The sequence below is a fragment of the Oratosquilla oratoria genome, chromosome 26 (assembly GCF_046742065.1).
Source record: "Oratosquilla oratoria isolate Oo_2021 chromosome 26, ASM4674206v1, whole genome shotgun sequence".
In the NCBI taxonomy this organism is placed as follows: domain Eukaryota; kingdom Metazoa; phylum Arthropoda; class Malacostraca; order Stomatopoda; family Squillidae; genus Oratosquilla; species Oratosquilla oratoria.
Window position 1 is genome coordinate 16,293,747 of NC_134802.1, and position 27,500 is coordinate 16,321,246.

Sequence of the window (27,500 nt, forward strand, 5' to 3'; positions counted from 1 at the left end):
AGGCCTTCTTTGTGTGTAGTTGAATAGTTACTTTCAGGCTTATTAAGTACTCTACTTGCGTAGGCTATGGGGTGCTCTTTGCCATTTTCATCTTTCTGTTGTAGGACTGCGCCTATTCCTTTAGAGGAGGCGTCTGTGTAAAGAAATAATTCTTTCTTCATGTCAGGGAAGGCTAGTACAGGGGCTGTGGTCAGAGAGTGTTTCAGTGTGTCGAAACTTTGTTGTTCTGTTTCTGACCATTGAAATGGTTCGCCTTTCCTTGTGAATTTGGTTAGGGGGGAAGCTATGTGTGCAAAATTGTAGATGAAGTGTCTATAGTATGAAGCTAGCCCTATGAAACTTCTCGTTTCAGTTGCGTTTCTGGGTATTGGGAAATTGTTTATTGTATCTATTTTATCTGTGGTGGTATGGATGCCTTGGCTATCTATCTTATGTCCTAGGAAGGTGAGTTCCGTCTGTAGGAATTTACACTTTCCTAGTTAGACTTTCAATCCTGTGTTTTTGAGTCTTTTTAGGACAATTTCTAGTGTGTGAAGGTGGTCAGTTTGTGTGGGACTATAGATTATGAGGTCGTCTAAGTAGACGAATAATGAGACTCCTATCATGTCACTGAAAATGCGGGTCATCAACCTTTGTTGGGTTGAGGGGGCATTCTTAAGGCCAAAGGGCATACGTTCAAAATGGAAATGTCCTTTGTCAGTGGAGAATGCAGTTACGGGTTTCGATTCATTTGTTAATTCCACATGCCAGAAGGCAGACTTAAGGTCGATAGTGGAAAATACTGTATTCCCGTTGCCAATGCATTGTAGTACATCTTGCATGGCGGGGAGGGGGTGTGGGTCAGATTGAGTGACATTGTTTACTTTTCTAAAGTCCACAACAGGGCGTAAGGTTCCGTCTTTCTTAGGGATCAGGAAGAGGGGACTGTTCCAGGGACTGTCTGAGTGGGAAATTACGCCTTGGTGTATCATCTCTTGTACACTGTTATTGACTTGGGATTTCCTACTGTGAGGTATGCGGTAAGCGGGAGTGTAGGAAGGGGGGGGTGTTAGGGGGGATTTGGATGTGATGTTTGATTATATCACATTTGCCTAGTGGTTCACCTTCTAAGGCGATAGCTGATCTATTCCTTTGTAGGAGGGCCATTAGCTTGTGTAGAATATCTCTGTTGGCTGATGTTGTGATTTGGTCTGGATGGATAGGGGTAAGGGGTTGTGGTGGTCTTACAGTGTTAATGTGTTGTGGGAGTGGTTCCTGGATTGGGGAATTATGGAGATGGACTGAACAAATGTTTGTGTTCTTCCTGATTTTGCGATGTTGATCAGAGAGGTTTGTTAACATAGCTAGGGTGTGTTTATTTTCTGATATTATGTCCCAAGAGTGTTCAATTGAGATGTTGGTAAGTCTAGACGTTTCTGAGTCAATTATGACGTCCTGATGTCCGATTGCTCCGGGTATGAATAGTGGGACAGCCATGGAATATCTAGGGGGAATGATGACTGTGTTAGACATCAATGCCTTTGAGGTGACATAAGGGGGTGGTCGGAAGGAATAGCTGTTAGTTGGAATTGGAGTATTTGAGGAAGGGAGACATGAGAGAGGTTGTGTGTCTGAGTCGGGTGTCTCAGGGACAGTTGGCTCATCATTCACATCTGAGAAGGAGATGTTATTTTTCTCTAGGTCTATAATAGTTTTCCATGTCCTCAATGATTTTAATCCTATTATACCTTGTTGATCGAGACTCCATTCGTCAGCTATGTGGAAAGGTGTGAAACCTACTTGGAAGTTGTTGACTTCTATATTTAAGTCTATGGTGTCGTGTAGAGAAATGGTGCTCCTTTCTATTAGGAGTCCTTCCATATTGGAAAATTGAATTTGGGGTGGGTCATTTAATGCTTCATAGAGTGCTCTGGGGATGATGTTCAGATTTGTTCCTGTATCTACCATCATGTCAACTGTGAGTTGATCTAAAGTCACTTTTAGGGTGACGTAGTTGTGTTGTGTGTGAGATATTCCTATGGTGGTTTGGTGCGTGAGGCTGGTACGCGTTCCCCCAATCGTTGTTGAGTTGTGCGTGTCGTGTGGGAGGGAGCTGTTTGTTGAGGGGTGGTGAATGGTTTGTTAGTTCTCTGGTGAGGTTGTGGTTGTGATTTCTGTTGGTAACACTCTTCGTTGGAGTGAGTTGTGGTTTTGTGTAGGTTGCAGTATTTGTTTGGATGTGTTGATGTAGGTAGGAGTGGAGGTTTGGAGGGGGGTGGAGCTTGTATGGTTTGATATTGCACTTTGCATTGCGCATCCGTATGGGAGGTAGTACCATGAACTGAGCAAGGGATGGGGTGGTGTTGTACCTGCGGGTATTGTTGTTGCTGTGTTCGACACTGGGCATCGGTGTGGGAAATGGTTCCATGAACTGAGCAAGGGATAGGGTGGAGTGGTGCCTGTGTTTGCATTTGTTGTTTTTGTATGCAGTCTCTAGTGTTGTGACTGTTTGACAAATGGTAGGAACACCACTTAGAAGATTGTCCTTGATTGGTGGGAGGGGGCTGCTGTGACTGAAGGCTATTTAGTCTGGGGAGATAGTGGGGGGCGGATAGAGATACATTGCAAGCATTGGTGATATCTAGGATATAGGTATAAGCTAGTGGGTTTCTAGTGTTTAGTTCCCTTTTGGAGGCTTCTTTTAAACACTTTGGAGGGAGTTGGGAGAGATAAAAACCTATCTCAAAGAACGTGAGTAAATGTTCAAAGGTCATGACCTTGTTACCGTATTGGTCAGTGTGAAGCCAAGGGCTGTTGTTCGCTAAGTCCTCTCTACCTTCTTTAATTTTGTTTGCTACAAAATCCATAATGTTCGGTTGTGTTTGAACTCTAGTGTTATTGAGGAAAGTGAGAAGGAATTGAATGTTGTTTGGTTGTTTGTTCTGAAAGACATTAAGGAGGTGGTGTTTATAATCTTGATATGTGATTCCACATGCAACTAAACTGTCTAGCATACGTGCCTTTGAGCGGAAAATGTCTGATGCCTCTATTTTCTGACGGCACAAATTAATTTTATCTAAGTCAGAGTAGTGATTGTTCTTGGAGAAAAAGAGATCACATGCTGTCAGAAAGTCAGTAATGGATAATCCACTATCTTGGGAAAAGGTTGGAATTTCTGTGAGGGGGGAAATGGTTTGATAGTTGTTAATTATTGTTGGTTGAGGTTGTTGGTAAGGATAATATTGTGGATTTGGAGGAAGGTTAGGTGGTGGTTGGTGGTGTGGTGTAGAGGTGTGTTGACTGGATGGGTTATGGGGAGAAGTAAAGGGGAAGTTTTGGTAGGCATGGGGAGTGTGATGGAGGGGTTGGTACTGTGGGTGCACGGGAGGGGGAATTAGGGGTGTCGAGATATGGGGTTGAACTGTTGACGGTTTATAGGAGGAGTAGCTTGAGCAAATGATGTGGTGGGAGGAATGGGTTGTTGTGGTTGAGAGGGGTTGAAGGGATCTTCTTGAGAGGGTTGGTTATAAAAGGGTAAGACATCATTATAATAATGAGCACTTATTGGAGTATCTGCCTTAGGAGCGGCGTTGTCAGAGTTATGTGAGTGGTTATGGTCTAAGGGTTGTGTGGGAATGTCAGCCTGTGGATTTATTTGTTGAGGGTCTGGTTCGTCTTTCTTATATTCTAAGTCCTGAGGTGGATTTTCCTCTTGAGATTTAGAGAGGATGCTTTCTACCACTTTCATGAATTTGCTTCTCGTTCCTGTCGCCATGTTAGTGGTTAACTATAGGTGGGGAATCTAAGTCGAATTGTTAAGTCAGAAAGATGTGGTACACATTACTTAAAGGGTGTATGTTAAGGTTAGCTAAGAGAAAAAAAAGGGGATATAAGGTGTCAACGGTTATACATTATGCTTATACATATATATATATGAAGTGGAATTACATGTGATTATATCAACAATTTATATAATGGACATAGAAATATATGGAATTGCTATTCGATAAGTTGTAGCACTGTGGTGAAGATAGTTGTAACTAAAATTTAAGTTTAAAATTTGAAATTACAAAATGCTTGTAACATGTTAGATTCTTCTAGCTAAACAATGTTATGATTGTGGGGCTAGTGATATTGAGTGTTATACCAATGGTACAAATGCAATAAAAAAAATGTTATATATATAAAAGATATACAATGTAAAAGGGCATATATAATATTGGGAAGAAAAAAAAATTGATATTGGCAAAAAATTATGTGATTATATTAGTTATTGAGAATTTTTTTTTAAATATATTATTCTAAATAATAATTTGGGACAGTACAAGTTTTTAACTTACTTGTGTAACTTAATTATGTAACTTAGTTTTGTAATATGATATTTTTGTTTGAATTATTAAATCACTAGAGACTGAATTATTAATCAAAGAAGGAAAAAAATTGGAGTTTAGCTATCGTTAGTTATTGGTTATATGCAGGTTTAAAGTGAATCTTACACTATTATATATATTTAACAATAGAGTACCTTGATGGGTATGATTTAGATTAGGTATATATATCGATGTGTGTGCCGGTCCGTCAGGTGTGGCTGTGGCGGCCCGTAGACTTGTTTGTCCTTACGTACGAAGTGATTGGGTGTGTGCAATCACCGCTGGGTGGTAAGGCTTGCGGGGGGGGGGTTGCCTCATTGACGTGCTCGTAAAAAAAGGAGATAAGGCAGTATCAGGGGGGGTTGGTTTTGATTGGTTATTAGTTGTTATCTTTAATGTCTAGAATTGTGAAAGGTTGGTATAGTAATTACCTTGGTTAGTAGTGGGTCGATAATTAGGAGTCGGTGATGATGACGTACTGGTGGTGCAATTGAGATATCTTCTTGGAGGGGTGGTTAGAACTTGGTGTTCTTGGTAGGGGGGTACCGTGTTGAGGTTTTGCTACCACCAGGTGTTTGAAATGTAAATTTCACCACCGTATTGAAGACATCTCGGAGGGTGCGGTTGGTGTTTGATTATGGAGTTGGGTACTTGTGTGTGTCGAGATATCTTCTTGGAGGGGTGGTTAGAACTTGGTGTTCTTGGTAGGGGGGTACCGTGTTGAGGTTTTGCTGCCACCAGGTGGTTTGAAATGTAAATTTCACCACCGTATTGAAGACATCTCAGAGGGTGTGGTTGGTGTTTGATTATGGAGTTGGGTACTTGTGTGTGTCGAGAACGCTGGTATTCTTTCTTCTGGTAGGCGTGGCTGACGATTTCATTCATTTTTCTTCTTCGGAGATGTGGGAATGAAGACCGCTGCCGCCATTTTATGTATCCTCTTCATAAGGCGGCTTCATAAAGAATATTCACAATGTTTCCTTTTCTTTATTGGTTCACAATTTCTTCCATGGTTCTACACTAAGTCAATCACCTCCTGGTTCTATATTACAATTGCACTCTATTATTCCTTGGTACGTATCATCGGACCGACTCCCGTCCGAGCTCTGTGCATTCCCTTAAGAAGGCCGGAAACTAGCTTATGAGGTACCACGCTCGTATAAACTTAAGAGTTTATGCGAGCGAGATTTAGTTCGTCACTTCTTATTATATCTTAGATTAATATTATATAATTTAGTCTAACAGCTAGACTATATATATATATCCAGGGGAGGTTCGTCAGTATACGTAATAATGTGTTTATTACTGTGTGGTTACTTGTGTGATCGCGTGTGTTCGTGTGTGTGTGTGCATGTCGCCTGGTGGCGCGGCAGGACTGCTGTAGTCAGCAGATGGACAGGATGTCTTTGGCGCCTTATTGTCGGCCGGCTGGTGTTTGGTGGTAGTCTTGTGAGTGTGTGAGGGAGTGAGTGGGTTATATGACTGGGCGATACTACTCGTCATGTATATGAGGCGTATACAACAACAATAATAATAATAATAATAATAATAATAATAGTAATAATAATAATAATAATAATAATAATAATAATAATAATAATAATAATAATAATAATAATAATAATAATAATAATAATAATAATAATAATAATAATAATAATAATAATAATAATAATAAAAGTAATAATAATATATTCATAATAAAAACAAAAATAATAATAATAATAATAATAATAATAATAATGATAATAATAATAATAATAATAATAATAATAATAATAATAATAATAATAATAATAATAATAATAATAATAATAATAATAATAATATAATAATAATAACAAAAATAATAATAATAATAATAATAATAATAATAATAATAATAATAATAATAATAATAATAATAATAATAATAATAATAATAATAATAATAATAATAATAATAATAATAATAATAATAATAATAATAATAATAATAATAATAATGATAATGATAATGATAATAATAATAATAATAATAATAATAATAATAATAATAATAATAATAATAATAATAATAATAATAATAATAATAATAATAATGATAATGATAATGATAATAATAATAATAATAATAATAATAATAATAATAATGATGATGATGATGATGATGATGATGATGATGATGATGATGATGATGATGATGATGATGATGATGATGATGATGATGATGATGATGATGATGATGATGATGATGATGATATAATGATGATATAATGATGATAATGATTATGATAATGATTATGATAATAATAATGATAATAATAATAATAATAATAATAATAATAATAATAATAATAATAATAATAATAATAATAATAATAATAATGATAATAATAATAATGATAATGACAATAATAATAATAATAATAATTATAACAATAATGATAATAATGATAACAATAATAAGATTCAACATACTTGTATGTAGAGTATTTCTCTTTTGACAAAATATTGCATTAATGCAACAACAACGAAAGTTACATTTGCATAGTGCAGATAAATAATGGGAAAGTTTCTGATGTCTGCAGTTCTGGTAATACCTAATGTTGTCATTGTCGGTTCTTTGGTACCCCCAGATTGATTGATGCCCTAGACCCGTGTGAAGACATGCTAAAGGTTTTAAAAGAGTCCGGTGCCTACAAAAACATCTACAGAGAATATATTTCTGACGGACGCAGCTCCGTTCCTTCAGGTGTGTATGGATTGCATAGTCAGAACTATACTACAAAACGTACCACAGTTTTCATCTCTCTTCCCTACTTTGAAGATAGATTTGTGAAAATCTGGTTTAAAACGCCAGAAGAACTCACACGAACGCCAGTTCCCTTCCATTCAAGTGCCCCCGAGTCCCGAGACTGGCTTTTATAGGGAATATTTCAATCACTCTTCAAGGCGACAAACGAAATGAAGATTACTGCTAGCCGACAACGGTGTCCTTAGGAAAATATTAAGTTAATTAAGTAAAAATTTAAATAAGTAAACAAATTACCACACACACACACACACACACACACACACACACACACACACACACACACACACACACACACACACACACACACACACACACACACACACACACACACACACACACACACACACACACACACACACACACACATATATACATATATATATATATATACATATATATATATATACATATATATATATATATATATATATGTGTGTGTGTGTGTGTGTGTATAAATCTATATATGTATATATGTATACACACACACACACACACACACACACACACACACACACACACACACACACACACACACACACACACACACACACACACACACACACACACACATATATATATATATATATATATATATATATATATATATATTTTTGTACTTATTACTTATTCTGATGCATGTTCCTGATCTCTTTGTACTTAGATAGTACCATATTGTATACTTATCTTGTGTTTCTTATTTGAACGATAATTTCCATATTCTTATAATCGTGTAACGGTCCCATTGACCCTACTGCCCATTCTCTTTTGTGTTGATTGCCTGTAAATATTTTCCATTAATAATTTCGTTTACTAGTTTTATCGCTAGTTTAATATTCCTTTCCTGGAATCTTCTTTGTTACCTTTACTTCTAGTCTTACGAATTATCTAGGCCCTGACCAGATAGTTCAGTCCTACAGTGGCTTCTAGAAGTGAGCTGGTTCTTATCCGTTATACGTAACGTCTCTTCACATACCAGCCGCCCGTAACAAAGTGGCGACCCTTGCCAAGGATATTGGATCAGGTATTTAACACATTCTTATAGAGATGGATGATATAGTTCAAGAATTCGTTCAAAATCCCAAGGTAAGTTTCTTAAAGAAACAAACTAAAGACACTTTGATAGAAATAGGCAAGCACTTTGGAGTAGACATTGATACAAGTTTGCGAAAGAAAAAAATACTTCAGGAACTCGTTGAAAATCTGATCGAAGATGAGATCTTATCTCCAGAAGAGATTACAGCTATACAAATTCCTTCAAATAGGTTAGAAATAGAGGCACGACTAACCGAACTTAAGATTAAGGAGATTGAATTAAAGGTCAGGAGAGTAGAAATTGAGGAAGAAGCTAAACTGAAACAAATCCAAATTGAGGCAGAATTTAAAGCTAAAGAGGAGGAAACTAAACTGAAACAAATGCAAATTGAGGCAGAATTTAAAGCTAAAGAGGAGGAAACTAAACTGAAACAAATGCAAATTGAGGCAGAATTTAGAGCTAGAGAAGAGGAAGCTAAGGTGAAACAAATAGAAAGAGAGAACGAAACTAAAGTCAAATTGGCAGAGTTAGAATTAAAGAAGGCAGAAGTAGAAGCTAGGATTGTTGATAGACAACCCGTAGTTCAGGAAGGTCATATAGATATTTCCAAGTATGTAAAACTTTTACCCAAATTTTCAGAAGGAGAGCCAGAAATTGTCTTTCTTCAGTGGGAAAAATTGGCGCAACAGTTACAAATCCCTAAAGAAAATTGGCCATTAATCATTCAAACACAATTTAAGGGTAAGGCTCAGCAAATTTATACTTCTCTTTCAGAAGCAGAAAGCGAGTATGATAATATGAAAGCTTGTATTTTAAAAGCTTATGAACTAATACCAGAGGCCTATAGACAGAAATTCCGTAATTATAGGAAGACACCTCAGTTAACATACGTAGAATATGCGGCTCAACAAGAGAGGTTATTCAATAGGTGGTGTTTGGCTAGTGAAACGGACACCTTAGATAGACTTAAACAGTTGATTTTATTGGAGCAGTTTAAGAATACCTTAGAGACAGATCTTAGGATTTTTATAGATGATCATGTTCCCGAAACTTTAACTAAAGCTGCTGTATTGGCTGATGAGTTCACACTAAATCATAAACCTAAGTCAAGACAAATGGAATCCCAAAAGTCAAAGTCATATATTCCAGATTCAACAAAATACTCTGATCCTTGGTCCCCAAAGAAACACTTTGAAAATCAGTCTAGCCCATCACATTTCAGTTACAGGTCTGATTTCAATAAATATCCTCCAAACCAACCTTGGCAAAGAATGGAAAGGTTTAAGACTAATCCCCCTGTAACTTGTTCATATTGTAAACAGGTTGGCCATCACATTTCTAATTGCAGAAAGAGACTGACACCCTCATTCTCCAATAAGACACCAACTCTTGTAAGTAATATAAAATCAGATGATTCAAAATCCTCTATTCAGGATAAACTACCAAAGAAGCCGGTATTGTCAAGTAATGTAGAACCCCCCTCATCAAATCATGATCCTTGTTTCAAACCATTTGTATCTTCAGGAACTATATCTCATAGTAGTAGTTCACAACAATATCCTATTTCCATACTCCGAGACACAGGAGCAAAGCAAAGTCTGATTTTAAATTCTGTCTTGCAGAATCTGGGTGAGTCATATACAGGTTATGATATATTGATAGAAGGAGTTGGAGGAATTGTAAAATGTCCATTACATAATGTTTTCTTGCGGTCTGATTTAACAACCGGAATGGTTAAAGTAGCAGTAGTAGACTCTCTTCCCATAGTAGGAATATCCTTATTGTTGGCCAATGACATTGCTGGAAGCAAAGTCATTTCTCCCTTAATAACAAATAACCCTAAGACCTCAGTAGAACCTTCAGATAACTTACAGTTGTTTCCCGCTTGTGCTGTAACCAGATCTCAGTACAAGAAATCTGAAGAGGAGACTTATAATTTAGAATCCCTATTCTCCCAAACTGACCCATCTTCTTCTTCACCAGTTTCTCCATGTAGAGCAGAATTAATCAAAGAACAGAAGTCAGATCCTTCTCTTAAAAATTTGTACGAGATTGTTTCATCTCCAGGAGAAGTTGAAAATATGTCACGAGGTTTCTATATAGAAAACGGAGTCCTAATGCGAAAATGGAGAGCATCCACCGCAACCGCTGACCAGCCATGGCAAGTAAGGAATCAAATAGTCCTCCCTCTTGGTTTCAGGAATAATGTTCTAAGATTGGCTCATGATACTCCCTTAGCAGGTCACTTAGGGGTAAGAAAGACCTTGTTCAACATAACCCAACATTTCCATTGGCCCACGGTTGTCAAAGATGTTGCCCAATATTGTAAAACATGTCATACATGTCAACTTGTAGGTAAGCCCAACCAGAAAATTGTAGAAGCTCCACTCCATCCCATTCCTGTAATGGAAGAGCCATTTAAAAAAGTTCTTATTGACTGTGTAGGACCTTTACCTCCTTCAAGTAAAGGAAATCAGTACATTCTCACAATCATGTGTATGAGCACTCGTTTTCCAGAAGCCATTCCTTTGAAAAATATTAAAGCTCAAAACATAATCAGAGAAATGTTGAAATATTTCACTATGGTAGGATTTCCTAAGAACATTCAAAGTGATCAAGGAAGTAATTTTCTTTCCAACAAGTTTAGAGAAACTCTTGTAACACTAGGTATAAATCATGTAACTTCCTCCGCCTATCATCCTCAATCACAAGGTGCTCTAGAGCGCTTTCACCAAACGCTCAAGACAATGTTAAGAATCTTCTGTGCTGAGAACACTCGAAATTGGGAAGACGGACTCCCCTTTTTGTTGTTCGCCACCCGAACAACAATTCAAGAAAGCCTTGGATTCAGCCCGTCAGAATTAGTCTTCGGTCATGAAGTCCGTGGTCCCCTAAAGATACTTCATGAACAATGGATGAAAGAAGAACCACCAGTTCCTTCTTTGAAATACGTGTCCCAGGTCACCGAGAAGTTGTTAGAAGCTTGGAAGTTGGCAAGAGAGAACTTGACGAATGCTCAACGAGTAATGAAAGGTCGGTATGATAAAAATTCTAAACTTAGAACTTTCTCTCCAGGAGATCAAGTGTTACTTTATCTTCCCATACCAGGAGATCCATTGCAGGCTAAATACAAAGGACCCTATGAAGTCTTGTCCAGAGCCAGTGATCTCAACTACATAATCAAAACTCCAGACAGAAGAAAGAGTTCCCGTCTCTGTCACATAAATACCTTAAAACCTTATCATTCCCGAGATCCAATTCCAGCTTGCAGCTCTACCACAATAGAATCGGAAGAGCCTCCTGATAACCTGCCTAATCCTCCTGAGATTCCCTTGGAAAACTCTCAGATACTACAAAATCTTCAGATAAAAGTAGGACACTTATCTGAGAAACAAGATGTAGCAGAACCATTGACTGACCTGTTGAGAAAAGACCACGACTTCGTGTGGACGCCTACCTGTGAGACGGCCTTCAAAAACCTGAAGTCCCTTCTCACTAACGCACCAGTTCTAAGGGCACCCGATTTCCAACGACCCTTTCTCCTGCAAGTCGACGCCAGCGACACCGGTATCGGTGCCGCCCTCTTGCAAGAACACAATGAAGTTCTTCACGCTATCGCCTACTACAGCAAGAAGCTGTCCCCTGCGCAGAAGAACTACTCCATACTTTCTAGAACGTAGCTTTTCAACAGAAAGTGAAAAGCTTTCCCAAACGGTGGAGGTGTAACGTAATATTAGATATTACGTCATATGTGTAATTATGTTATAGAATTGTGTTCCTTTGTATTACATAACTATGTTCATATTTCTTGTCTATGTATGTATTGTAACAATGTTAAGCAGTAACGCCCGTCCACTATATGTAATCTTGCCTACGTGCGGAGAGGTGCGCACTCTGGTAGAACAAACAGACAAGCGAAATCCTGAATAGTTCGGAGCGCACAGATTTGACAGTTACTAAATAAATAGATTGTTCAAGCGAGTCGAGGGTCCTAAAACTACCCATGTTGACGTGTGTTAACTTACCCTCCTCCCCCCCCTTTCACTCACTCGCACACTCACCCGGAAGTATCTCGCTTCCGGTCCAATGGTATATAAGCGGTTGAAACCGCTCATTCCTTGTCATATTCCCACATATTGATCTCTTGATAAAAACTAGAAGGTTTAGATTCATGAGACGATTGGTGTGAAGTGATCACCCTTTTTTGCCTACATTACGTGTCTGATATACATTGCATTACTTATACTTATATTTGTACTTATTACTTATTTTGATGCATGTTCCTGATCTCTGTGTACTTAGATAGTACCATATTGTATACGTATCTTGTGTTTCTTATTTGAACGATAATTTCCATATTCTTATAATCGTGTAACGGTCCCATTGACCCTACTGCCCATTCTCTTTTGTGTTGATTGCCTGTAAATATATTCCATTTAATAATTTCGTTTACTAGTTTTATCGCTAGTTTAATATTCCTTTCCTGGAATCTTCTTTGTTACCTTTACTTCTAGTCTTACGAATTATCTAGGCCCTGACCAGATAGTTCAGTCCTACAGTGGCTTCTAGAAGTGAGCTGGTTCTTATCCGTTATACGTAACGTCTCTTCACATACCAGCCGCCCGTAACAACATATATACATATATATATATATATATATATATATATATATATATATATATATATATGCAGGGTGGTGCAAAAGTCTGGACCCATAGCCATTTTTGATATAATTTTGAGCATTTAAGTATCATATCTAATTTGATCTATTATCTCTGATTGTACCCATTGCAGGTAAGCTAACTAAAGTCTGGACCCATAGGAAATTTATTATATAAAAATTTACAGTTTACATTTAACAATTTATTTAGTTATGAAAATATAACTATCAAACAATTTCCAATTACAATAAGTGTTCGAACTGATTTCCATCTTCTTCCAAACACTTTCTTACTCGCGAGACACATGATTTGTGCACATTTGTCAACATATAGCTATTCCCTCTTATGGTTTCAATTTCTTGTGTGGTGTTATCTTTTAGTGCTTTCGTATATTACATCTTCAGTGCACTTAAGATGTAATCTACGAAAGCGCTCTGTTTCGTTAGTTTCTTTTTCCAAGTGGTCTACTTTGCATAAGTGATCACACGTACCCGTGTTCTTATTAGCATATATATATACATATACATATACATATATATATACATATATATATACATATGTATATATACATATATATATATACATATATATATATACATATATATATATAAACCATCAAGCTAGACCACGGCATTGATTTCGTATCATTCAGCGGGGAGCGGCGGAAGAAACTGATAATTCCTCATTCTTGAGGAGCGAAGATAGGAGGGGGTAATGAATGGGTTTGGATGGGTGCAAGATGCACATCAACATTGATTACGATATCGTATAACGACCTATATCCGCAAGTTTTACGGCTTATTACTGCATCACGTCCAGTTTATGGATAAAGAAAAGAATACGTCACGTATTTTGAAACCAATAAATGACGTACTTGAAATATGATAATAAAAATTGAGATAAGAACAATGATGTATTCCAGTCTTAGGGTAAAAATAATCCTTGTTGAAAACGTGCCATCGACATAGGTAACTGCATACATTTTCTTTTAACTTCACACTTACCTGCAATAGAAAATGGTGCAGGCATTATACTACCGCATTAGATGCTAAGGCGTTAGGTGGCCCTAGAATGCAGTGACGCTTACGCAGAGGCCATGAAGCGTTATTATACGAGGAGACCGGCTTTGGTACCCTGATCATATTTATTTTGTTAATTGTAGCTGAGTGACCCCGAATTATGTGAACATCCTTGATCACGTTTTCTATGGTTATAAACATTCTGGGCAAAAGAGAACACGTGTAACATCTGTAATTTCATATTTCGTAACTCGTATATTGTCATGCATCATTGTACATCAGGCAACCTAATAAGAGAAATCCTTTTCTTATGTAAATATCATGTGTAAACCTTGTGTTCGAAATTAGTATTTGTTATTGTTTTAATGCAAATTCTTAAATACATTTTGAGGAAAAATGACTAGATTTTTATAACGATATAGGTGACCACGTTTACTCATGTAAAATCAGATGTAACGACGTTTACTTAACTGACACCTGCAGGAAAGATAGCGTAAAATTGGCCAAAATGATGTACAACAGGATATTACTCTATATAATTTATTTACTCATTTGTTTATCTATTCACTTATATATAATTCTATTTATTCGTTTGTTTGGTTATTCATTTATAATTTCTATTTACTTATTTGTTTGTTTATATACTTATTTATTAATTTATTTATGTATCTCCCTATTCATCCATCTATTTATCTATTCATTTATTTACTAACTTAGTGACTTATTTGTGCAATAATTTTCCTATTTATTAACTTATTTGTCTATTTATTTACTTATCACCTATTACTTTATTTGTTTTGAAGCTATAACTTAAAGGCTAACCACTAAGCCTAGGTACTGATGCAAATTCCTGGACAGTGGAAGAAGGTGGTAGATGAGGTGGTGTGGGTAACACGTACCTTAAGTGATTGATGAAGGGAGGGGGAAGATAGCTGCAGTTGGGGAACCGAAGTCCAGGCGATTTGTATCACATCTCGGGACCACTCGCCTTCCCTCCAAGGCAAGCGTGAGAGTAAATCAAAGAGGGGGGAGGGGTATGATGGGACAACTCATTAAGTGAACCGTCCTAGGCTAATGAAACCCAGAACTCCTATTGTGAGTTTTAATGAATTAAATAATTAAACACTAGAAATATATCTTGACATTAAATAAGGGTTTCAACAGTTGGATTCACACATACATCCTATCTATCCTATCTCCCTGCGCGCCTATCTAGGGGTCCTATCTATTAAATACTCTTTGTTACTTGCTATTATCCTTAGAGGGTCTCTGCTGGGTGAGGGGATGACTTCCATGGGGTACTGTTCCTCGTTCTGGCAGGATGCTTTTGCTATTGAAGTATATCGTTGTTGTCGATCACGGCGGGAACCCAGGTCATCCTTTGTGATTAGCCTCGTGGAGGGGGAGCAGGATTGAACACGTAGGGGGCTTCTCGTGTACGCTATCCAGTTCCTTTCAGGTCAGTGTCCCGAGGAAAGGGGGTACAGATACGTACGTGACCCCTTGATACACAAATGTTTTGTTCACTGGAGGCTGGATGCCTCTAGTCACTATGATAGTCGGGATGATACACACAGCACTCCACCTGATAAGTTCGGAGGGGGATTTGACCCGCTAATACTCCTTGAAAGTCCACAGTGCGTAAGCGCTCACTTAAGGATGTAAATCCTTAATAACCACATGAGGGAGGATAGGGCGTGATTGGGCTCTCCAGGACGTGAGCGGCCCGAACCTCCCTGATTGACTTTAATGGGTAGACTGACCTCTCTCTCGCGGCATGTGAGGTCGTGATGCTCGCTAGCCGGCTTCCGACGTTGCCAATAGTTCTATGTCTCCGTCCCTAGTTGCGAAGGGTACTACGAATAATGTTCATGCGGGAGGGTGACACAGTTCCAAGTGTTCTTTGAGGTAGACACTGTTCACGAGCGGGTTAGACACAATCCTAATTATTCTAATTGCCTAGCTTAAAACAAATATGTGGCAGCGCGCAGGGGGGGGGAGGGTGTGTGTTTGGGCGCTTTGTTTGGGCGCGAAAACCGTTGAGCTTGGCTCTGAGAACACAAATCAAAAGGGGGGGGGGTGTTTCTAGATAATTAGAAGTCTCTCCCTTCGTTAAGGCACTGAAATTGATTGTCAAAAATGGCATGACAGTTGAAGAGGATAAAGAGGAGGAGAAAGGACAGGATGTAGCTACTAGAAGTCTTAAGGACTCTGGTAATTCCCCCGAGTATAGGGAACGAAGGGCTGAAACGGTGAGAAAACAGACGAGAAAATGGGAAGGGGGGACAGCGAGCCGGGTGTCACAATTTCAAAAATTGTGACACGGTTATGAACCAAAAGGGGGGGGGCGGTCTCCCTTATGGCCTGAAGCTGGGAGAAGAAGGCTGGTCATTCATCAAGAGTAGAGAACCAGTTTCTGGCTTGCTATTGACCTCTTCGTTTCGGTTGAGGGCTTCGAGTGCCGGAGTCTCAGTGGTGACAGTTTCTTCAACATGGATGCTGTTGATTGCAATGGTTTCAATAGGGGGGTGGAGGGTGTGGTCCTGACTCCAGGGGGGCAGTTTGCCCCATACTACAGAACCTGCAGGGGTGACGAAAAGTTCGACATCCATGAAACGCGTGGCGCGTTTAAAGACTAATGACATGTGGTCACTGCCTAATATAATGGTGACATTGGAAGCTTGGTCCGATGGAGCTTCATTTGCGATAGGGATGCCTTGCGACTTGAGAACCTGCACTGTACGTTGGTAACCGGGCATAGAGACGTCTTTACTCACTGAAGGGTGCACGACCGCCTCGATGAGATGTTTCTCAGTGCCCAAGTGCAGGTTGAATTCAACGATGTCGAATCTCTGAGGTAGTTCAGTCTTGTTGAAGGAATCAAGGCGGCAAAGCACGGTTCCCTTTGGTTTGAGGTCAAGTTGGTCCACGACGGAGGGTGAACAAACGTCCGTTGCGCTCCGCAGTCAGCGAGTACTTGTGAGATACATTTCTTGCGATCTTTAGTGAGGTGTCCGGTGAAAATAGGCAGAGCGACAGTGCTCGGTACTGCTCGTGGGATGAGGGCTGGGTCGGCGTTCTCAGTTGCGTTGTCAGGAGTTGTCGTAGGTTGTGACTCGTCTTCTGTGGGGACCGAAACAGTGGTTCCAGGATCAAATGGTGTTATGTGAGGACCTCGAGCGTCATTATCAAATTGTGTAGTCCCAACGATGATCGGGACTGCTTCCGGTTCTGGAGGTGAAGTGTCATCTGGTGCCGTGGAAGTGCTGACTGACGTTCGTAAGATGGGAGCCGAGTGTAATGAAGAGGGGGTGGAGGTGGCTTCCGAGGCGTGGCCTACTGGGGGCGTGGCACAGGAGCCGTCGTGGTGAGAGCTGACAGACGTGGATGAAGTAGAAGCATAGGTGGCATCTTGTGTAATTTCTATGAGGACTGGTACTGGTTCCGGGTCCTGATATAAAGTGGCATCTGGTGCCGTGGAAGTGCGGATTGCAGCTTGCGGGACGGGAGCCGCGTGCATTGAAGAGGGGGTGCAGGCGACTTCCGGGGCGTGGCCTTCTGGGGGCGTGGCACAGGAGCTGTCGAGGCGAGTGCTAGTAGACGTTGTTGAAGTAGTAGAGGTGCTCTGAGAGCTTGGAGCGTCAGTGGCAACTTGTGTATTATCAATGAGGACTGGTACTGGTTCCGGGTCCTGAGATAAAGTGGCATCTGGTGCCGTGGAAGTGCTGACTGAAGTTCGTAAGATGGGAGCCGAGTGCGATGAAGAGGGGGTGCAGGTGGCTTCCGGGGTGTGACCTACTGGGGGCGTGGCACAGGAGCTGTCGTGGTGAGAGCTGACAGACGTTGATGTGGTGGGAGCAGAGGTGCTCTGAGAGCTTGGAGTGTCAGTGGCAACTTGTGAATTCTCAATGACGAGGACTGGTGCTGGTTCCGGGTCCTGATGCAAGGTGATATCAGGTACAGCGGAAGTTTGAACCGACGTCGTGATGGGGACTGTGGTCGTCAGAGGGTGCTCAAGCACTGCTTCAGTGGGTGCTGAAGAGGGTTCCAAGACGGTTGGAGTTACAAGGATGGGAGCCATGTATATTGAAGAGGGAGCACTGGTGGAAGCAGGGGCGTGGGTTACCTCTGGCGGTGCTCTGAGGGCGTCGTGGGAGCTGGTAGAGGTTGATGGTGTGGGGGTTGAGGTGCCATCTTGGATTGCTCTCGTGCCAAGTGGCGCTGGTTGCAACGGAGGATGGTAGGAGGACTGGTTATGAGGGGGGTAGGCCCCCGGATACTGATAGAAGGGGGGGTAATACGGATGGTATCCTGGAGCTTGTGGGTAACCAGCAGGAGGCTGAGATGAAGCCGCGCTGTAGGGGGGAGTGTGGGCGTGGCTTAACGGAGACTGGTTCCAGAGGTGAGAAGGAACTGCATTCTGTGTAGGGGAAACGATGATGCCGTTGCTTGTTGCTGATGGCTTGAGGGCATAGGGGGGCCTTATGGCGCTGGCCACATTTCATACAGCCTGCTTGGAAGTCGCAGCGGTTCTTCAGATGCCTGTTCGAGTAGCAGATGGTACACTTGTTTAGTGCTAAAAGTCTGTTGGTGCGGGTGGAGATATCCGGGTACGTCGTACAGTGTGACGGCCTATGTGGGCCGCCGCAAAACAAACAGTTGGCGCGGTGCTGTGCTTCGTCGGGGACCGCAGGTGCCGGTTGTGGGGGCGTGGGTACAGGCCGTCCAGTGCTGTGCCTTGACGTATGACCTTGACTCCTCGGTGGCGTCGGAGCACTCGTCAATGTCTGTCGAGGCTGGCGTGTTGATGATTGAGTAGGAACGGGTGTAGGGGTCGCTGCGGCAACTGGGCGCACCAACACCGGGGTATGGAGTCGACTGCCCGTGATGGCACCCGAGTAAACTTTGAGTGCTGATTGAAGCTCTGGTGCACTAAGTTCAGAAGTGCCTTTGAACAGGTATATTGACGAAAGAACCTGTCGGGGTAGTTTCGGCACTAGGACATCCTCTACAAATTCATCGGAGAGGGCTTGTCCTACTGCGTTCCTGTACCTTTCGCCCAACTCGTCCCAATCGGCGAGGAACCTTGACAAGTCCTCACATTCGTCCGTAGGTGCGGGAATGGCGGCGAGGCGTTCCTTCAGACTTCTTCGTACTGCCAAGGGCTTGTCATAGGCATCATGCAGCCGTCGGATGGTGTGTTCATACGCGGTGTTGTTGAACACGGGATATCCAACAAGGCGCTTGGCACGCCCCGTTAGAGAGCGCAAGAGAGCGCTGAACTTTTCTCCCTCTGTGTATCTATTGCTTTCGTGAACAACTGTCTTGAAAATGCTCCACCAGCTGGAGAACATTTCCAGATCCCCATCGAAAGAGGGTGGATGGGTTTCTTCCCTTATGTATGTGACAAGGGAGCTTTGATTAAGCTGGCTGTTTGACGCTTGAACGGCGGTATCTGCGCCGTTCACTCGCGCATCTGCTCGGACTTTTAGGTTTAAAAGGACCTTCTTGTGCGGTCCCAATTCCTGTTTGAGTTTTGTAAGTTGATCATCGAGAGGGTGACGGGCCCAGGCGGGCTCCAATAACCGCCATGTTTGGTGATGGTCTTGACCTTCTTGATGAATTTCCGTTGCTGCACTGGGACTCAGGCTCTCAATGTTGATAGTCCCGTACGCGTCAGCATATTCCGTGAGAGCGTCAAGGAAATTCTGCGTGATGGCAATGAGTTCGGTCAGTGTTGCGTTCGTAATTGCGTCTTCGTTAGGGCTGTAGTAAGACATGGTGGCCGCCGAATAATGCACTGGCACAATAGGCTGATTCTATGTGAAAAGGTGGCCGTCTGAGTATGCTTGCGGTCACTGAATCATAAGCCGAGAGGGGGGGGGGGGTCCGCTCTCTCTCTAAAGAACGATGCATTTAGAGTCGAGCGAAAGAATCGCACAACGAAAATGAAGAATCGAAGGGGGTGACTACAGAAGATCGTGCTGTCATACGAGCTGGTCTGACAAAGGAGGTGGGAGAGAGGTTACTCGCGTGAAACCGCGAAAGTTTAAAAATTAGGCCGCTTGATTCCGGGCCGATGCGAGCCGTCAGCGTCAGGTCATCCGTAACGGTAACGGCTAGGCTTAACATAAGGACGTGCTGGCGGATGGCGCCAAAAAGGGAGGCTTAACTATAACGCCGCTTTTGGAAGGCTGGGCCGAGCCGAAACTAAATTAATCCGAAAATGGCTGGACTTAAAATTACGATGTGCGGCTGAGGATGCCGCTGAATGAAGTCGCCGGGCGGAATTACCCGTGAAAAAGGGACCAGTGTAATTTCAGCACAATCTAATTCTACTTAGGGGGCGAAATGTTGCCCAAGAGAAAGGTAAAAGTAGGAAGGGTAAATTAATGTGACATAAAATTACTATATCATGGTTGACCTCGTGCGTGCCTTAACGAGCAGGAGTGACTCCTGTACAGTGCATTGAGTTGCTAACCTATGCGCAGGGAAACATGTGATTTTCTTAATGAGTTGTCATACTGATTATTGAACTTGTCAGGACACTTTACTTGATTAACTAGTCTGTACATAGGTAATGGATTGAATATCCGGTTCGAAGGACCACTAGCGAGCACGTGATGCAAATTCCTGGACAGTGGAAGAAGGTGGTAGATGAGGTGGTGTGGGTAACACGTACCTTAAGTGATTGATGAAGGGAGGGGGAAGATAGCTGCAGTTGGGGAACCGAAGTCCAGGCGATTTGTATCACATCTCGGGACCACTCGCCTTCCCTCCAAGGCAAGCGTGAGAGTAAATCAAAGACGGGGGAGGGGTATGATGGGACAACTCATTAAGTGAACCGTCCTAGGCGCGAAAACCGTTGAGCTTGGCTCTGAGAACACAAATCAAAAGGGGGGGGGGTGTTTCTAGATAATTAGAAGTCTCTCCCTTCGTTAAGGCACTGAAATTGATTGTCAAAAATGGCATGACAGTTGAAGAGGATAAAGAGGAGGAGAAAGGACAGGATGTAGCTACTAGAAGTCTTAAGGACTCTGGTAATTCCCCCGAGTATAGGGAACGAAGGGCTGAAACGGTGAGAAAACAGACGAGAAAATGGGAAGGGGGGACAGCGAGCCGGGTGTCACAATTTCAAAAATTGTGACAGGTACAGCTTTTTATTTTATTTTTTGTAATGTCATTAATTTTCACGAAAATAGTATTCAAGGGGCTTGTTGACAAAAATATTCCTCGTTTGCTAATTTGGATTCTAAAACACAGCATATAGTGCCATCTTTTGGTATTAGTTCCGATGACGTCATGAACTGTGCACCCGCTCAACGCCCGGTAGCAAAATAAACGATACTCAGCGATATTGAGTTTTTTTTCATCGTTTTTTGAGAAAAATCTCGACTCTTTAGATATCTCTGACAACAGCCAAAATATGCGGATAGGCGGCATCGTTATGTGTTATCAATCGAAATATCTCTCTGAAAAGGTTTTAATAGTTATGTATCCTTGATGCTTAACTGTGTCATGTTGGTTATGCAATGTTGTCTTTAGACACTCAAAAAACAAGGATAGTATACGTGACGCAATCAGTATTTTTGCAGTGTGCTCCTACACAAAATACCGCATCACATTCACACTGGGCCTCTTAGATGCTACAAGCTTCGTAAACAATGATTTCTACAACGTAATACAGATATTTTTCATCTCTACCCTATTGTGGTAGTAAAAAGGTTAACTATGGTGATTTGTCAATAATAGATAAAAATTAATTATTTCACATTACGCTCTATAAAAATGAAAACTTCGCTACAAATATCGCTAAGAACAGACAAACTCGTTCCAGCAAATGACAATTTCTTTTTTATTTATTCCTATACTTAACGCCCTGGATTAGTAACAGAAAACAGTGGGTCGCCATAAATGGAATACAATCTAGGTGGGGCAATGTTACTAGTGGGGATCCCCAGGGCTCGGTTTTAGGTCCCTTGTTGTTCATTTTGTACACAAACGACTGAGACGACGGGATAAATAGTGATGTTAGTAAGTTTGCGGACGACACTAAAATAGGACGTCTAATTAGGTCAGGAGACGACGCAGAGATTCTGCAGGATGATCTTAATAAAGTGTTCACCTGGTCGCTGAAATGGCAAATGAACTTCAATATCTCTAAGTGTAGCGTGTTAAACGTAGGGCTACACAACCCCGAAAATAGATACAGCTTAGATAACACGCTTTTAGAGAAAACTGAGTACGAGAGAGACTTTAGAGTTCTAATGAGTCCGGATCTTGAAACCAGGAAACAGTGCATTAGCGCCAGGAATAACGCCAACAGAACATTAGGTTTCATTGCTAGGACGGTAACGAATAGAAGTGCACAGGTAATTACCAAACTCTATCTAACGATGGTTAGACCCATCCTTGATTATGCGGTACAGTTTTGGTACAGAATGGACATCAATTCACTAGAATCATTACAAAGAAGAATGACCAAAATGATACATGGACTCAGAAATTTGCCTTACAAAGAGAGTCTTAGGCACATTAACTTACACTCGCAGTAATGGATTTAGACTGGACAAAATTAGATTTAAGAAGGAAATAGGCAAGAATTGGTTTACTAGTAGGGTGGTCAACGAATGGAATAGACTTAGTAACCATGTAGTGAGCGCTGAAACTATCAGTTGTTTTAAGAAACGATTAGACAACTTTATGGATGGGTATGACAGGTAGTGATGGATACGGAGCTGCCTCGTGTAGGCCTTATGGTCTCTTGTAGTCTCCTTCATTCTTATGTTCTTATGTAAAAGAAACAAATACGGTCACTAGATAAACTAAATACACGAAGCTTAATCTACTTATCTTATACTATTACTCCTACCTTTGGAGTACAGTAACAGATTACTCTTTTGATTCTAAATTACTAGAACACTACAGTTTATCTTACACCTTTAACTGTATAACGCTATACGTATACAATTACAAAAACACAACACAATCACTTGTCACATTTCGAAGATATACTGTAAACATCACAGGAAGTAATAAACTTAGCAAGATGTATTTGCTAGCTGGTGTCTCGGCAGCAAACGAGTTCACTGGCTGAGGGCACGGAGCAGATTGAGACTAGCTGAGGTTACGGAGCAGACCTAGATGTATCTTACGGGAAGGGGAGCTACGCTCGTAGTGTGCCGCCTTTGTATCTCGCAATATCTAGTTTGCTTTTAAATTCATGAATGGGTTTTGCATACACAATTGTTTCGTCCAATTTGTTCCAGGCATCCACCACTCTGTGTGGAAAGCTGCTCTTTTTCAGATCCCTTCTATAACTGTCCTTTTTCATTTTTTTCCATGTCCCCTTGTATATTTCTTATCCCAATTTATTAAGTCTTCTCTATCAAGGACTTCCATGCCTCTCATGATTCTATAGATAGTCAATAGGTCGCCTCTTTCTCATCTTTGTTCCAGAGTCGGTAATTCCAGCTTTGATTAACTTTCCTCATATGACAGTTTTGAAAGTGTTGGGGTCATCTTTGTAATTGCTTTTTGGATTTTTTTTTTTATTCGTTTTAGTACTGGTTGTCCAAAGTATCACTGCATACTCCAGTCTTGGCCTTATCAGTGTGACTAGTATTTTCTTCACAATTTCTTCGTCCAAATAGGTAAAGGTCACTTTTATTGATCTTAGCAAGTTGTGGGTTTCTCCGACAATTATATTTATCTGTTTATCAGGAGTCATGTCTTTTGTGATAATTACTCCTAGTTTTTTTTCAGAACTCATTTTCTTTATTTCCTTTGTACCAATTTAATATTGTCCTGATATTCTTTTTTCTTCTTCTTTTTTTATTGCTTTTCCAAATTCCATTATGCTACATTTCTTTATGCTGAAGTTCTTTTTCTAATTCTGACTTCATTACCAAATCCTGCTTAGATCTCTGTAGCGACTCACATTCCGTTGCTGCGCTTACTTTCCTAATCAGTTTTGAGTCATCTGCAAAGAAATTCATATAACATTCTACACTCTCATCCATTTCATTTACATAAATAGTAAATGTTATTGGAGCCAATATAGATCCCTGTGGGACACCACTAATAACTTCTTCCGAAATAGAACTCTTATCTCTGAGCACTACTCTCATTTTTCTTTCATGCAAGAAGTCCTTTATCCATTTAAATGTTTTTCCTTGTATCCCTCCTATAGTTTCCAGTTTTCTCAATAACTTCTTGTGTGGTAATTTATCAAAAGCTTTTTGTAAATCTAGGATTTTGTATTATACCTATTAGTCTTGAATAGAAACAGATCGAATTTGTTGCACATGACCTCCCTGTCTATACCCGAATTGTCTCGGGTTTAGTATATTGTTTTCCTCCAGATGTTCTGTCCATTTATTTCTAAAAAAAAATTCATGATTTTTAGGCTACTGTACTTGCAAGGGAGACCGGACTGTAATTTGTTGGGTCTTCCTTATTTTTCCCTTTATATATTGGAACGATATTGGTATTTTTCCAGTCTTATTGTATTTTCTCTTCTTTAAGTGAGCAGGTTATTGCTTCATATACTTTGTTAGTTCATCTATACATTCTCTTAGTATCCAGTTTGCAATTCCATCCGGGCCGTGAAATTTCCTGACATCAAGATTTATTATTTGGTCTATTATTTCATTTCTTGTTATGATTATTTCTCTCATGGGCGGGGATCTCACTTCATTTCTTTCATCCCCATGCTGTATATTTTCTCTAGTGAACACAGGCAAAGTATTTGTTCATGAATTCAGTCATTTCTATATCTTCTGTGTATTTTATATTCACTTGGCATATTTTCATTATTTCCTGTTTGTTTTTTAGTTTACTGTTCACACATCTATAGAATAGTTTTGGTGGGTCTTTACATTTTTCTATTATGTGTTTTTCATAGTTTCCTTTTTCCTCCTTGCGCACTTTTGCATAGTCATTCCTTAGATTGATATATATCTACCACTTTCCAGATTTTGTATCTTTTCTCCATTTTTTGCGAGCTTTACCTTTTCTATCTTTCGCCTCATTGCACCTTCTGTTAAACCAGTACTTAATTTACACCTTTTCCTGTTTTTGTCTTTGTACATATTTATCCACTCCTTTGTTGTAAATTTCTTTCAAAATCATCCATTTCTCTTCCACTTGTGTCTCTTTATTGTAGAATTTTTCCAAATTAGCTTTTTGAAAGAAGTTTCTAAGTTTTCCAAAGTCCGTTTTGTTATACATCAGTCTTCCTTTTCTGTATTTCTCATTTCTTTCCATATATATTTCCTCTTTTAGTTCAAACTCAAGTAGTATGTGGTCACTCTTCCCAATTGGTGTCTTGTATTCAATTTTATCCACAATTTCAGGCCCTGATGTAAATATTAGATCTAGTCTTAACGGTTATTTATTATTTCTATATTTGGTATTTTTTACCCATAGTGCCACTGTATATTCTATAGGCCATGTCAAGTAATATATTTCCCCGAATGTCCTCTCCACCTTTCACTATCATCTCTTCCCAACATATTTCTTTGCAGTTAAAATATCCCATAAGTACTATGTTTCCTCCGTCCTTCAGCATCTCATTTAATGAATATCTTGTGTCGTCTTACATTTTAGAATAATTATTCTCTTTCCAAGAACCCGTTTTTGGGGGCACATAAGTTACCACAAACTTTCTACTTTTCATGTCACTATTTTCAACTTTTATCATAATAATTTTCCACACTGTTTTCTCCCTTCGTCACATTTAAGTTTTTCTTAGTCAAAAACATGTCTCCTTCACCCTGTTTTTTTTCTCTATTTTTCATCCATTCATTATATAATCCTTGTCCAACAGTATTTGGTGGTAGTGAACCCCTTATTTTCGTCTCCATAATTCCAATTATATCTAGTTTTTCTTCTGACAGATAATCATTTATTTCATTTAATCCTGAGATCAAACCGTCTATGTTAGTATAAGTCACTTTTAATTTATTAATTTTCTATCTCGTTCTCTGTTCCTTTCGTTGTTTTTTTAATACAATTTTCTCAGCCTTATGTCTAGTACTCTCCGATAGAACTCCTTCTTTTCGATCTCTGTTCTTTTCTCGTTTTTTTTTCTTTAACTTTACTTGGTGTCTTCTCTCTTTTTCCTTATCGTTCATCTCTCTCTCTCTCTCCCTCTCTCTCTCTTTTTTTTTAATCCAAATACTTTTATAGTTTTCATTATTTGCCAACCTTCCTGCTTTGGCTAATACCTCTTCTGCTACCATTTGTGACTTTAGTTTGATCTTTAGAGGCCGATTTTTTATTTCTTTTGAGTATTGCCCCATACTATGCATTTCTCCTATTTCTTTTTCTATTTTTTTCTCTTCGTCTTGTACTGATTTCAGGATTTTTCTTGCTATTTCCTTCTCTTTTCTTTCTCTCAAACATCAAGCTAGGTTATGTTTTTCCTTTATACCATATACTACTATGCACTTTTTTTTCTACTGTATCTTTAACCAATTTTCTATCTCTTTAATTACTTGAATAACTCTGTCTATGGCATTCTCCTGCATTTGTTGTTGGCTAATTACTTTGAAAGCTATCTCTTGGCTTTCTTGGTCCCTTTTTTTTTCCATTCTTTTCTAATTTTCTGTAGATCTTCCTCTCCTCTTCTCACCTTTCTCACCCTACGCATGGTAGGAATAATCCTGTCAGTGGCAGCTCTTCACTAGACTTCTCCATGCGTCTCTATCCTCGTAGGTCTCTCTTTCTTTCACTTCTGGCAAGTTTGTGTCACTTCTTTCTAATGCTTCTTCAACACCTTTAATCCATCTGGTCCTGGATCTCCCTACTGGTCATCTATGTCTATGTGTGTGTGTGTGTGTGTGTGTTATGTGTGTATAAGTGTGTGTGTGTGTGTGTGTGTGTGTGTGTGTGTGTGTGTGTGTGTGTGTGTGTGTGTGTGCGTGTGTCTGTGTGTGCCCGCTCGTGTGTGTGTGTGTGAGTGTGTGTGTGTGAGTGTGTGTGTGTGTGTGTGTGTGTGTATTCACTTGGTCTTTGGATCACGTGTTGGACTCGTGATCGACAGCTATTTCCATCCTGGAAGAGAGCTCAGAGCTCGTAGGTCCGATCTATGGGTAATGCTATGACCTTGCACACACACACACCCCTAACTCCCCGCCCACGAGAGTCAGAGTACGACCCGCGGCACAGTGATACCGAAATAATTTCGGCCCTGGGCAGGATTCGAACTGGGTGCTGGGAGCATTTGTGCTTCCCAGTTCAGCGCTCTACCAACTATGCCATCGAGTGTGTGTGTGTGTGTGTGTGTATGTGTGTGTGTGTGTGTGTGTGTGTGTGTGTGTGTGTGTGTGTGTGTGTGTGTGTGTGTGTGTGTGTGTGTGTGTGTGTGTGTGTGTGTGTGTGTGTGTGTGTGTATGTGTGTGTGTGTGTGCGCGTGCGTGGGTGTGGGTGTGGGTGTGCGCGGGCGCTTGCGTGTGTATGTGTGTGATCCACAATGGTTTACCATGGTCTTGGATCACGTGTTGGACTCGTGATCGACAGCTATTTCCCTCCCGGATAAGAACTCAGAGCTCATATGTGACCGATCTATGGGTAATGCTGTGACCTTAGACGCACACACACCCAACTCCCCGTCCACGAGAATTTGGGTATTGACCC

At 40.3% G+C, this 27,500-nt stretch overlaps 1 protein-coding gene across 1 annotated transcript in view; it reads left to right on the forward strand.

Moving 5' to 3' along the window:
• Window positions 1-27,500, forward strand: part of LOC143039191 (methyltransferase-like protein 27) — a 39,494-nt gene that overhangs the window by 6,206 nt on the left and 5,788 nt on the right. The window contains exon 2 of the mRNA XM_076209048.1: window positions 6,968-7,083. Within this exon, the coding sequence (XP_076065163.1) occupies window positions 6,968-7,083 (116 nt within the window). The remainder of the gene's footprint in view (window positions 1-6,967; window positions 7,084-27,500) is intronic.